General features: G+C 35.1%; 1 protein-coding gene across 2 annotated transcripts; it reads left to right on the top strand.

Moving 5' to 3' along the window:
* The first annotated feature begins 10,590 nt into the window (after positions 1 to 10,590).
* On the top strand, positions 10,591 to 11,408 carry LOC118746158 (cytochrome b-c1 complex subunit 8-like). 2 transcript variants are annotated; one of them, XM_036479945.1, is made up of 3 exons: positions 10,591 to 10,695; positions 11,002 to 11,201; positions 11,263 to 11,408. In XM_036479945.1, exons 2-3 carry the CDS (start codon positions 11,027 to 11,029, stop codon positions 11,355 to 11,357), a joined length of 270 nt encoding a protein of 89 aa, XP_036335838.1. In that variant the 5' UTR covers positions 10,591 to 10,695; positions 11,002 to 11,026; the 3' UTR covers positions 11,358 to 11,408. The 2 variants fall into 2 exon arrangements, with proteins under 2 accessions (XP_036335838.1, XP_036335839.1); XM_036479946.1 differs by having other exon boundaries at positions 10,616 to 10,695; positions 10,948 to 11,201.
* Positions 11,409 to 12,999: the final 1,591 nt, after the last annotated feature.

Below are 12,999 nucleotides of genomic sequence, written 5' to 3'. Positions count from 1 at the left end.
TAAAAAATCAGAACCAGTCGACGCAGACTGTACAGGGTCAGATGTAACGCCTTTCCTGGGGAGAAGTTCACTATTTTCACAATCACTTTTAATATATTTAATTTTATTTTCGAATTCACTTTTTTCACACTTCCCCCACATTCCGCGAATTCCTTATATTTTTTAACATTGGATTCGAAAATCCACTTTTCCTTATTTAAGGAGTTTTAAAAAGCCCGTTTTTTCATAATACACTTATCTTTTATTATTATTTCCTTTTAATATGCCGCTTCTAAATAAATGATTCCTTTCACCTCTGAGTTTTCACAAAGAATGCGCGTGGGTTCAGAAATTTCGCACTTCTGCCAAATTTTTGCAGATACAATCATTTGATGGATAATCTGTCGGTCAGTACTGATAAAGTCAGTAAATCGGTTCTCTCATTCTCGCATATGTAGTTATGAAGTTCGCATAATAACAGCCGAATGTCTCTTTTTGGTAATCACAATGGCCAACAGTCAATGGGCAATCTGTCGGTCAGTACTGATAAAGTCAGTAAATCGGCTCTCTCATTCTCGCATATGTAGTTATGAAGTTCGCATAATAACAGCCGAATGTCTCTTTTTGGCAATCACAATGGCAAACAGTCAATGGGTAAACTGTCGGTCAGTACTGATAAAGTCAGTAAATCGGTTCTCTCATTCTCGCATGTGTAGTTATAAGGTTAGCATAATCAGACGCAGTTGTCTCTTTTTGACAATCACAATGGCCCACATTTGAAAAGTAATCTGTCGGTCAGTGCTGACATAACGAATGTGAGTGTAGTGGTAATTTTGTCAGTACGTTCTTGCAGGGCAACCTTTTTGGGTTGTTGTTGTAGTAGTCCTTGTTGTTGTAATTATATTCACTCCTGAAGAAGGCACGGGGTTGTGTGCTGCTATTTAATGGCCTTCCTCAGACTTTTTCTTAGATTTCAGGGTTGTGTGCTGCATTATTATTAGATAAATAAATTTAAGCATTTGACAAATCGTGATTTTATTAAAAGAAAATTATAAATGGTGTTGAAAAACCAAACAAACGCTCGTGCGAAAGCTCTATTTTTGTGTGTTGTTAAAATTTATACATGGCGTATTGATGGTAATACAAGCAATGTATTCTTTTGTGGATTTTATGTTACTTGGGAATTTAGACAACGTGCGAGTTGCCAGGTTCTGTTATCAATATAATTAAAACAATCTTTTCCGCGTGGTTGCCTTTCAATAAATAGAATAAACAAATATTCGCAAATAAATTGGATTTATTTTATAACTGACAACTAACGTACACTTTTTGTTCTTTTCTCCATTTTGATTTTGACTCTTTATTACCGCCAACCACTTTATGTGTATACATATTGACAAGCTGTCAAAATTTTGCGTAGTCCCACGAGCTAGGTAAAAACTATGGCATTCGTATTCACAACGAGAAATCTCATAATTTTTGTTTGGTCTTTCCAAATTTTAGATAATAATTTCATGTCAATTAGTAGAAAAGTTCCATGTTGAAAAAACTTTTTATTATGCCGAGAAAATTTTACATTATTGCTGTGCCAATTCGTAACTTTTTACTGATGGAAATTTATGACAGTTGCTCTGGTGCAAAAGAAGTTGAGCAATTAAAATCAGAAATTATACAAAAAAGACTTGTCTTTACTGACTTTTATTCTTCTAGAACTAAAAGCAATGTATTTATTAGACGCCTTAGTAATAAAATTAGAACGAAAAAATTCTTCAAAACCGTCAGTCCCGGTTGAAAATTTTCATTCACCTCACAGTTAACAGAAATTTACAATCCGTAGTACTTTTCTATCAATTCGCAATTGCCGTTTGCACAAAAAAGGTTATGAAATGCGTTTTATTTAAATCGTTTAGAAAATGAGTCATTTATGTATACCATTTTATGTGGAATTATTCAATAAATTTCGTTTCACACTATACTTTTTGAAACTATTTGGAGTTTATTATTTTTTGTTTCTTAAAAGCTTGGAAGGTGTGTGTACCAATAATTTCCTCCCTAGCATATTTATCCCCGAGGAAGGCAGTCGCCAAATTCACCGAAGGTTGTTTACTGGTTATATTGTGCAGTCAACTGATAGCGTTGAAGTAGCTGTTTGCCGCGCCGCCCAAAGAATCGCAATGGCCGAACGGTCACAGCATTAGGCTGCCGGTCGAGAGGGTCCTGGTTAGAGTCCTCCTCGTGCGTAGAGGATTTTTCGTTTTTATACCCGAGCACACTTGTGCACAAGGGTATTATAACTTTGTTCACATAACGGTTGTTTGTAACAGGCAAAACGAATCGAGATAGATATAGACAAATGTATACATAAATGGTCAGAATGGAGAAATCGATTAAGCGGTGACTGTCTGTCCGTCCGTCTGTCCGTCCGTCCATCTGTGCACACGATAACTCGAGTAAAAATTGAGATATCTTAACGAAACTCGGTACGTGCACCTTGTTCCAGCGTAGGACGGATGGTATTGAAAATGGGCGAGATCGGACAATAACCACGCCTACCTCCCATATAAAGGTAATTTTCAGAAATACGAAAACTGCGATATTTTAGTAACTACTGAAGATAATTCACTCAAAATCGATATGTATAATGATTTTTAGACAAAAAATAAGAAGATTAAAAATTTTTGGCAAATGGGCGTAGCCACGCCCACTTATGGTTACATGTGTATAACTAGGTAAATTTCTTCCCCCAATTTCTTCCCAACTTGGCGCAGTTGTTGGCCTTAGTATAACATACGAAATGGCTGAAAATTTTTAAAATCGGACAATAACCACGCCCACATCCCATATAACGGTAATTTAGAGAAATAGGAAATCTTCGATAACTCAGTATCATTAAAGCTAATTTATTTAGAAATACGTTTATGATAAAATTTTGCAAAATGGGCGTGGCACCGCCCACTTATGATCACATATATGTATCTCGGTAACCGTTCTACCAGTTTGTACCAAACTCGGTATGATTATTGTCCTTGCCACATAGAACCAAAGCGTTGAAAATGTTTGAAATCGGACTAAAATTACGGCCGCTTTTCATATAACGGTAAATTTCCGAAATGCCTAAAACTTCAATATTTCAAAACTTAAGGACGCTAATTTACTCAAAATTGATACACCCCGGCTTACCATGTAGCGGTAGCTTTCGGAAAGGTGAAAAATATATATATTTAATACTTACTTTACGAACCTAGACTTTCTTACTTGTTTTATTTAATATTTTTTCTTTTTTATTAGTTTTTTTTTTAATAATCATAAGATTTTAGTGCTTTAAAACAAAAAATAATTTGTTTTCGATATTAAAGCATTTTGGTTATTTCCTAACGAAATGGTTGTTAAACAAATTTCGACGCTTCATTTTCGCGTTTTTTTATATAATGGTAAGCAATTAACTTTTCCTCCATATTTTTATTTTTGTGACCTGGGACTCTATTGTACACCGAGCGTACACCTAGTGTACACCGAGCGCAAAACTCACAACCAACAAGTAAGAAAGTCTAAGTTCGGGCGGAGCCGAACATTAAATACCCGGCGCAAGTATTAAATATATATATTTTTCACCTTTCCGAAAGCTACCGCTACATAGTAAGCCGGGGTGTATCAATTTCAACAAGAATTTCATTAGGAAATAAACCAAAATGCTTTAATATCATACAAATGTATTGAAAAAAAAATTATTTTTTGTTTTTAAAACATTAAAATCTAAAGATTGTTAAAAAAAATAAAACTATTAAAAAAATAAAAAATACTAAATAGAAAAAATAAATAACAAATCCTCCACGGTCTAGAGACTATTTGGTATTCAGTACGCTGTCTGAAGTCTCTAGTCTAAAAAAAAAGTCACTAATTTGTCAGCTGGCTAACCCTGGGATTCAGTAATTCAGTCTCATCTCAAGTCACTAAATTTGAGATTAGCAATTAGTGACTATATTTGTGACTTGAGATGATTTGGCTATTCAGAAGGAGAGAGTCACAAAAAGTTCACAAAAAATGTGTGGTGAAAGCAAACACAGACACTCAACTGATAGTGTTTACGTATGCCTTTTGCCGCGGTGCCCGAAGAGTCGCAATAGCCGAGTGGTCAAAGCATTAGGCTGCCAGTCGAGAGGGTCCGGGTTCGAGTACTCCTCGGGCAGAGGATTCTTTTATTTTTTTTTATTTAGTATTTTTTTTTTTCTTTTTTTATTAGTTTTATTTTTTTTAATAATCTTTAGATTTTAATGTTAAAAAAAAAAAATATTTTTCTTTAAATGGATTTGTATATTAAAGCATTTTGGTTTATTTCCTAACGAAATTCTTATTGGACAAATTTGGAAAACAATTAACTTTTTCTCCATATTTTTATTTTTGTGACCTGCTCTTAGCCAGCTGACAAATTAGTGACTTTTTTTTTAGACTAGAGACGTGAGACAGTGTACTGAATACAAAATAGTCTCAAAATCCAAGTTCACCACCAACAGTCAGTATTAGTCACTAGAGACCGCGTACTGAATGCCAGGGTAAGCTTCTGCATGCTAAAATGTTAATCTACAACGGAATTAAAAATGGAAAATGGTCTTCAGAGCTAGTTAGTTACCACGATTGAGAGAAATAGGGATTGCGCCAATCACGGTACCGCTAATCCGCTCTTTGTGATTTTGACAGAATCAGCTGTGTGCGTGACGTCATCTTGGTGCAATTGTTGATTGTGAGCATACGAAAAAACCAAATAACAATTTTAATATTTGTGCGTGGTTTTCGACAATTATTGAGACATTACAAAGCAAAATGAAGTGTGCCTTGGAAAATTTTAATAGTGAAAACAAAAGGAAAGCGTGAGATATACGTTTTTTCGTTACCTACGGACGCAAATCTGGCGAAAAGTGGAAGCAGTTCTGCATTAAACACCAAATCGAGCTATGTGTGCATGAAGCACTTTACTAGTGAAGATATTAAAAATAATACACAGTCCGAAATGGGTAACATATTGTGTATTTTCATACTAATTGCATTTAATATTGTGTTTGTAAATGCCTTAGGTTTTGCAAAACTTCGTCGTTTAAAACGTGTAGCGGTGCCTACCATTTACGAAGAAAATCTGGGGGATTCCCAGCTTGCGGAAAGAGCTCAGCACAGGGAAAACAAAAGAATTGTCAGCAAGTTAGTAGTTAGCAAGTAGTGAGCAGAGTGAGACTGCCTTTGCCACTGCAAGTAGCAAATTGCATTTATATAAAGTTTTGCATTATACTGTAGCGTAAGTTTTTATAGTGCGAGTGATACTGTTGATGCAAATATATCTGATGAAAGTGTGAAGCCACACTCATGCATCCTCTTGGAAATGGGACAAAAGTTTCTTTATTGTTCATTATTGTTATTCTTATGTTTATTATAAATCTTAGTTTATGGTGGTTGGCTACCGTCCACAAATATAAATATGCACTCTGCATGGCATTTTACAATGGCGAGTCCAAAAATTCACTTTGCTGCACACCTTCCTTTTGGTCTACATGAAATTGCAAACACTGTTAATGCTTGTCCAAAATTATTGCTACGTGTTCCTAATTAATCAATCTTTGTATATTTATTGATTCCTGCAAAATTGGGCCTTGTAATATTAAAATTAACACATTTTTCTGTATTGTTTACATATTTTTATATGCGTTTTGGCATTTTATGGTGGTTGGCTACCGTCCAAAAATAAAAATATGCACTCTGCATGGCTTTTTACAATGGCGAGTCCAAAAATTCACTTTGCTGCACACCTTCCTTTTGGTCTACATGAAATTGCAAACACTGTTAATACATCCATTTTTTCATTGTTGTAAAAATCGTACTTACCTAAAGGGCTACATGTCCAAAGTTATTGCTACGTGTTCCTAATTAATCAATCTTTGTATATTTATTGATTCCTGCAAAATTGGGTCATGTAATATTAAAATTAACAAATTTTTCTGCATTGTTTACATATTTTTATATGCGTTTTGGCATTTCTCTCTCGCAATTGCACCAAGATCACGATTGAGAGAATACAAAGGTTGCGCCGATCTCGGACCGCTATTCCTCTCTTAACGAATTTGACAGAATCGTTGTTTGCATGACGTCACACTTGTGCAACTTGTTTACGCTTTCCTTGCAACATTTTTTCTTCTTCTTCCATTCTTGCTCACGTTTTGGCATTTCTCTCTCGCAATTGCACCAGTGTGACGTCACACAAAAGTTATTCTCAAAAATCCTCTCTGATCGGCGCAATCTTGTATTCTATCATTCTTGCACCAAGATGACATCACGCAAAAATTACGCTCAAAAATCCTCTCTCGTTGGCGCAATCTTGTATTCTATCATTCTTGCATCTAAACCGATAACTTTATCAAGCAAATAATCTTATAAGTTTACGCCCTCTGTTACATGAACGACCCACACTCTCTTTTCGTTTACACATGCGACAATAGTCGTGTTTTCTTTGGTTATAAAGGGCCATTCACATACAACTTTCCTCGCTTTGCTTGACAGTTCAAATTTTGACAACAAAGCGTGCAACGCAGAAGGTATGCTACAATAAACGCTTTGACTGCTTTTGCGTTCTCCTTTTCCTCCATATTTTTTATCTGTAAAATAGATAGCAATATAGTAATATGCATTAATAATAGCAATAAAAATTCCTATTTACCCTATTTTTGCCATTAAATGCAAATGCAAGCGCACGAGAAAAGATACATATAGACAGCTGATTGCCAAAGCGGGCAAAAGTTGAGAGTTGCCCAAGATTTTGTTTCGTTTTGCTTTGCTTTGCTTCAAACGTTTTTTATGTGAGCATACTCATGCATATGCATATCGATCTTATATGTCAAAGCAAAGAACTATCAAGCAAAGCGAAGAAAGTTGTATGTGAATCAGCCTTAAAGCTCAGTATCACTAACTTTATACTACTAGCGCGGGGATAAAGAAATTATAGAAACTACCTCACTAAATTCGAAAAAATTATATTGACTAGATAATACCTATTCAAATAAATATACATATAACATAAAGGCTATTTATTTGAAGGGACTTAAAAGAAACAATAGCAGATTGTCTGTTTGTGTATGAATTCATTTGTCACGGCTACCAAACTTTGCGGCCAAATTATCAGTGAAACAAAATAAACAGACGGGATAATAATTGAACCAGATCTCTATCAGGATCATATCGTTGTTGTTGAATTTGCGCGCAAAATTTTGTATGCGGATCCCGATTATTGCCGAAGAAAACACAGCTAGAGTTGCGACAGAGTTGCATTGTCTTCAGTTTATCAAGTTTATTCAGTGAAATCGCTGGATAAATTTATCAGAAATGTGCAAACGAGTTTCCATACAAATTTTGGACAGTTAATTTATAAGGTTTATATGTACGGTTTACAATGCATTTATAAGGTTTGATGAATACCCTTAATGTTTTCTTGAAGACGAAATGTTGATAATGAAATCGATTCTCAAATTGAATGCAGCCTACGTAACCGGCCGTCTTCACGTGCTGGAAACCGCACGTGTAGACCGCAAAAAGTACGAAGCATACTTTTTCTCGCATACCGAGCGGTATGCGAGCTCTCACTTGCTTTCAACTGTCATTTTTGTTGTTTGACAGCTATGTTCTCATTTCGCAGAATTCTTCAGAGTAGCAACATCGCCATTTTTCATTTGGAAATAGTATACATCTCTTTATGCAGATTTTCTAATTTCTCAAACTTTCAAGAGCCTGCAAGGCTTTAACCTTCTTGTTTGGCGGCATTTTACAAATGAAAAAGTATGCTGTCAAATGCCCAGTCAACAAAACTCTATCTCGCTTGCAAGAGAAAAAAGCAGAACGCGAGCGAGATTTTCAAGCATGTGAAGACGGCCAGAAATTACCATGGTTGTCCATGATGTAATAATACAAGGTGGTATCAATTGTGACAGCTCGGTTTGACACAAGAAGAAAAACAGTAAGAAATTAAGCCCCATTTGGGGAAAAATATAAAATTTCACATTTTTTCCTAAACAAAATTAGCTTTTTTATAGTATATTCGTAATGAAATGAAATAAAATAAGATAAAATAACTTTTTAAGAAAAAAATGTGTATACCGAGAAAAAATAAAAACATATTCAACTATATTATTAGGCATAGAATTGTTAAAGAAGCATGATGCAATAACACAAGGTGGTATCAGTTGTGACAGCTCGATTTGACACTGGCTTAGCTCAGTAGAATAAGAAGAAAAACGGGAAGAAATGAATCCCCATTTGGGGAGAAAATATAAAATTTCATATTTTCTTCTAAACAAAATTTGCTTTTTTATAGTATATTCGCAATGAAATAAAATAAAATAGGATATAATACCTTTTTGAGAAAACAAAATGTGTATACTGAGAAAAAATAAAAAAAAATTCAACTATATTATTAGGCAAAGAATTGTTAAAGAAGTAACACTGTTTCAGCTAAGGCAGTCAATACGGCGGAATTAGAGCGAGAAGTTGCCAACTGATAACACCTTGTATTATTGCATCATGTTAAAGAAGTAACACTCTCTCACCTAAGGCAGTCAATGGCTTTGTTTATTTTCTTTTCTAGCAGATAATTATCAGGAAGAAGAAGAATGAGGAAATTGGAAGAATTGCGCTCACAGAGAGCGAAATAACGAAAAAGTAAGGAAACGCAAAACTAGCATAAACTAGCAAGTAATCAGCTGATCGGTGTATTTAACTATTGAAAGTATTTGGCGCCAATTTTTGTTTATCCATTTTGACAGCTGCTAGTTTCTGCTAGTAAAAATTTTACTAGCAGAAATTAGCAGGAGTGCCAAAAAAAGAAGAGCGTAAGATCGAGAGAGAGCTGCTAATTTCTGCTAGTTTTTTGGGTTAAGAAACGCTTTCCAGCAGAAATTAGTGATAATTTGTGATAATTATCAGTTGAGAAACAGAGCTAATATGGCGGAATTAGAGCGAGAAGTTGCTAACTGATAACACCTGTTTTATTGCATTATGCGCGTTCCTTATCTCCCAGAAATAGTCAGAAAAAGTCCGAAGTAGTCAGATTTAGTCCAAAAAGCGTTCCTTAACTCGGAAATGACAGCAAAAATGAGAGAGCAACAGTCAGTGAGAGCGACTCTCATCAGTCCGAAGTAGTCAGATTTAGTCAGAAGAATTTTTTCTGGCAAAATCCTGAAAAGTGTCAAACTCAACTGAATTTAAATTAACGGAAATTAAAGAATACGCAAAAAGTGAGAATAATCTAAAAAGTAAAAGAAATGAATTGAAATTGGAAGGAGGCAAAAAATAATTGATATAGCAAGTGTTTATTGTGCTTGTGCTTGTGTGAATGTGTTTTGTACATACATTTCTTTTCTTATTTGACGTTAGTTTTGTTGTTGCCATTCTTTGGACTAAAAATTTGGTTTTTTGCGTTCCTTTACTTTTCCTGTTACTCTCTTTTAATGAGCGCATTTTGCTTACGCTCTGGCATTTTGACACTTTTCAGATTTTAGTCCAAAAAGATAAGGAATGAACCTATTATGATGGTTGTCAGTAACTGAACCTCACTTTTTCGGCAGGTCTATTCCGGTCACGCATTTTAAAGTGATAGAAAAGGTACTAATTTTTTACTACTTTTATCCGTTTGTGCATACTATTTCAAATTAAATGTAGAAAAATGTATAACTACAGGCTTATAAGCCTGGATATATGTTTTTATCGGCAGCTCCACACAGCTTGGACATATCTTTAAAAAAGTAAAGGCGGTAAAATAAGGAAATTTCATATAAGCCTTTAAATGATTTTTTAAATAGATTCAAGTACATAAATATCGATAATTTAAGCGAATTCCTAATTTAACCATTAGCCATTTGGCTCAATATTTAGCAATGCAGCCAAAGTTATTTTATATAAAAAATTGCCTTTCCAAACGATTTTTGTGTACGTCTTTTTCCATTGATAACCACTATGTCTTTTATTTTTTTACATTTTGGGGACAATAATTATACAAATCCATCAATTTTAAATATTAATATCGTTCTGAAAACACCAAGTTCTTTAAATATAGCTATAACACGATTTACTTAAATGGTTTATTTTAAATACAATTTACCAACGAATAGTAGTATAAAAATTAAGATCGGTAGCACTGAAAATAAGCGTGCCGATGTTGTCAAAATTACAACAAACACGTCGCTACTGACAACACCTTGTTATTATTCCACCATGCGTAATGACTTTGGATTTTGATAATTTTTGACAAGCAATGTGTGTGAAGAAATTGAAAGGCAAAACTGATTGTGTGTTGTCAGCGTAAAGGAATTAGGTTACTGCAAAAAATATTCGCGGCAACACTGGTCATTTGTAGGGCGTACAATGTTGTCTATCCCGATTAAGGGCACCATAATACAGCCCACAAATTATTATATTTTTTTTTAATTTCAAGTACTTTTTAATTAAGTAAAATATCTTTGACCTTAAAAAAACTATCAATAACTAAATATATTTTAGACATCTTACGGAAAGTTTTAAACACATGAATATATGGTTATAAAATGTATAATTTACAAGAACAAAAGGGAAATTTCTGAGAGTTGACATGACTTACGAACCTTAAAACGTTCTGTTCCTGTGTGTGTTTGTCATCGTCAAATTGTCGAGCCGTTTAAAGGCACGTAATTTTTGTGTTTTTCTTTGATCAAGGTAATAAAACATTTTGTGTGCGAATTTTCCAAAAATAATGTGCAAAATACATTATATCGAAAGGGCTATAAATATGCATATTTTGGGCAAAAGTGTCGCAAACGTGCATAAGCGCCCGCTGTAGCTACAGAGCTGAAGATCTACAAAAAATTACATAACTCTCATTGCGGCAGGAATTTTAGAAAAAAATATTTAGCAAAATGTTTATAATAACCATTTGCATATTTATACAAATAATTGTCCACCTCTTAGCTTGCTGACATCATATAATGCCATCTATTCACCAGTGTTCGTTTGTAATTCTAGTGTAGAGAATACATAGTCAAACAAGATGCGCGTCACCTCGTCCCTGCTTGGAGCCCACTTTGGCAACTTGGCCAAGGTACATGGCATTGTCACCTATAAATTGTCGCCATTTGAACAGCGTGCGTTTGCTGGCGCGATAAGCAAAGGTTTGCCCAACATTTTCAGACGCATCCGTTCCAATATTTTTATTGTGACACCGCGTAAGTTATGAAATCTCAACTTGAATTATTGAATTGATTTATTATTTGTGTGATTTTATAGCTTTCATTGTTGGATACTTGATCTATGACCTGACGGAACGTGAACACCACCACTTGTCTCGCAAGAATCCCAAGGAATTCGAGAATGATGAATAAACGGTTGTTTAAATAAAACCACACACCACAAAAATTTTTAAATTAAATACATCATATGTAGTTTAATTTGGAAAGTAGAACAAATTTATGCAGCTTATTAAATTTTGTGGTTTATTTCAATCTAAAAACTATGTAACTTCTCTTGTCTATGAAAATAGGCTTGTATTTAACTTAAATATTTATATACTGGATTTCTATAACTTATATAATTTAAATTCTCCGAATAGCTTCCTAGGGTCGTATCCGTTAAGCTAAACAAAATATTCCCCAAGTGTTAAATGAAAGGATTCGTGTTGGTGAATGTCGATCTGCCTTAACTACCCAGTATATAATTTCAGGAGTTAAAAGCCCTTCCGATAGGCCTTCCTGAGAATCAAGAGGCCTTCCACTCTACATTCCTTTATTTTCTGTATGGAGTGGCACAAATTGAAGGTCTTCCTCTTTCGCTAGAAGGGCTTTTATAGGACGTACTTCAAAGGCCTTTTAGTAGATTTCTTTTAAGTTGCTTCTTTAATTTATAAAAATCATACATCTTTGAAGTATTTGCTTAAGGTTTATAAAAATATGTGTTATTGTAACTTAAAATTTTTATTCGAATTCATTTGTAATGTTAAATAATTAATCAGCCTTATCATGAGTTTAATTTTCCCCGAGCCGGTTCACTTTTTACTTTTTGTTTCCATGGTTTTACTATGGACGGATGACACATTTTCGGGTGAATTTTTTTACAGGCAAAACTCAGGATAAGGCAGAATAAAAATTTATGCATTCGCGTAAATTGTAAATGAATAAGCCCTTCTAGAAGGCATGCAAGGAAGTCCTTTTTTCAGCTCTTCTTGGGTAGGCCTCTTAGAATGGCTTCACTTAAGAAGGCCTACCTAAATTATCTTTAGGAAATGTATGGCCTATTGTATGACGACTGAGAGCCGATGGGCAACTACATATTTACTCAAATTCGCATTACGTATCGCAACTGGTTATTTAGTCTAATAGCAAAATTTCCTGTTTCCCGCTTTTCACGATTTTGGTAAAAGTTTACATAAATTGTTAAACACATCACTTCGAAATGTACATGTCAAAAAAGGAAATGCGGATCCTGTTTGCCCTTTTCTGTATTCTGAGATTAGTTGCTATACATAATAAAAAGTGCGATACCGGTTGTTGTTGTATGAAGCGTGCAGCCTCCAACGTGTCGATCCACAGGGACAAAGCCGTTAAGGTTGTCGGGGTTTGCCGGGCATGCGAAGAGATGTTTCGAGTCATGTGGGGTCTCTCCGCATGCCGGACACTCATTTGGCACATCCGCATTCAGTCTACTCAGGTAAGAGTATAACCTGCTGCAGTAGCCAGAGCGAAGTTGGGCAATTGTTGTTCTGGTCTCCCGAGGCAGATGAAGCTCCGTCTAGTCTATGTCCGGTGGTGGTGTGCCTAGAACGTCATTCACAGGTCTAGAGTCTACATAACTCGAGACTGACTCCCTGAGAATGCCGTTCAGGGCCAGTCGGAAAGCTGACGGGTCCAAAGGATGCTTGGTGAACCTCTGGACTTCGTCCGTCAGTTCGTATAGATGCCTCCTGACGTGCCTAGGCGAGGGCTCCTCTGCAAGCAGCTGTCTGTTCGGGTGGCCACTTCTGGGGCTCCC

Source organism: Rhagoletis pomonella, unplaced genomic scaffold (genome assembly GCF_013731165.1).
Source record: "Rhagoletis pomonella isolate Grant_MI unplaced genomic scaffold, Rhpom_1.0 Rhpom_scaffold_00010, whole genome shotgun sequence".
NCBI lineage: Eukaryota > Metazoa > Arthropoda > Insecta > Diptera > Tephritidae > Rhagoletis > Rhagoletis pomonella.
Note: the sequence above shows the minus strand (reverse complement) of the source record. Positions and strands in the feature narration are given on the sequence as shown.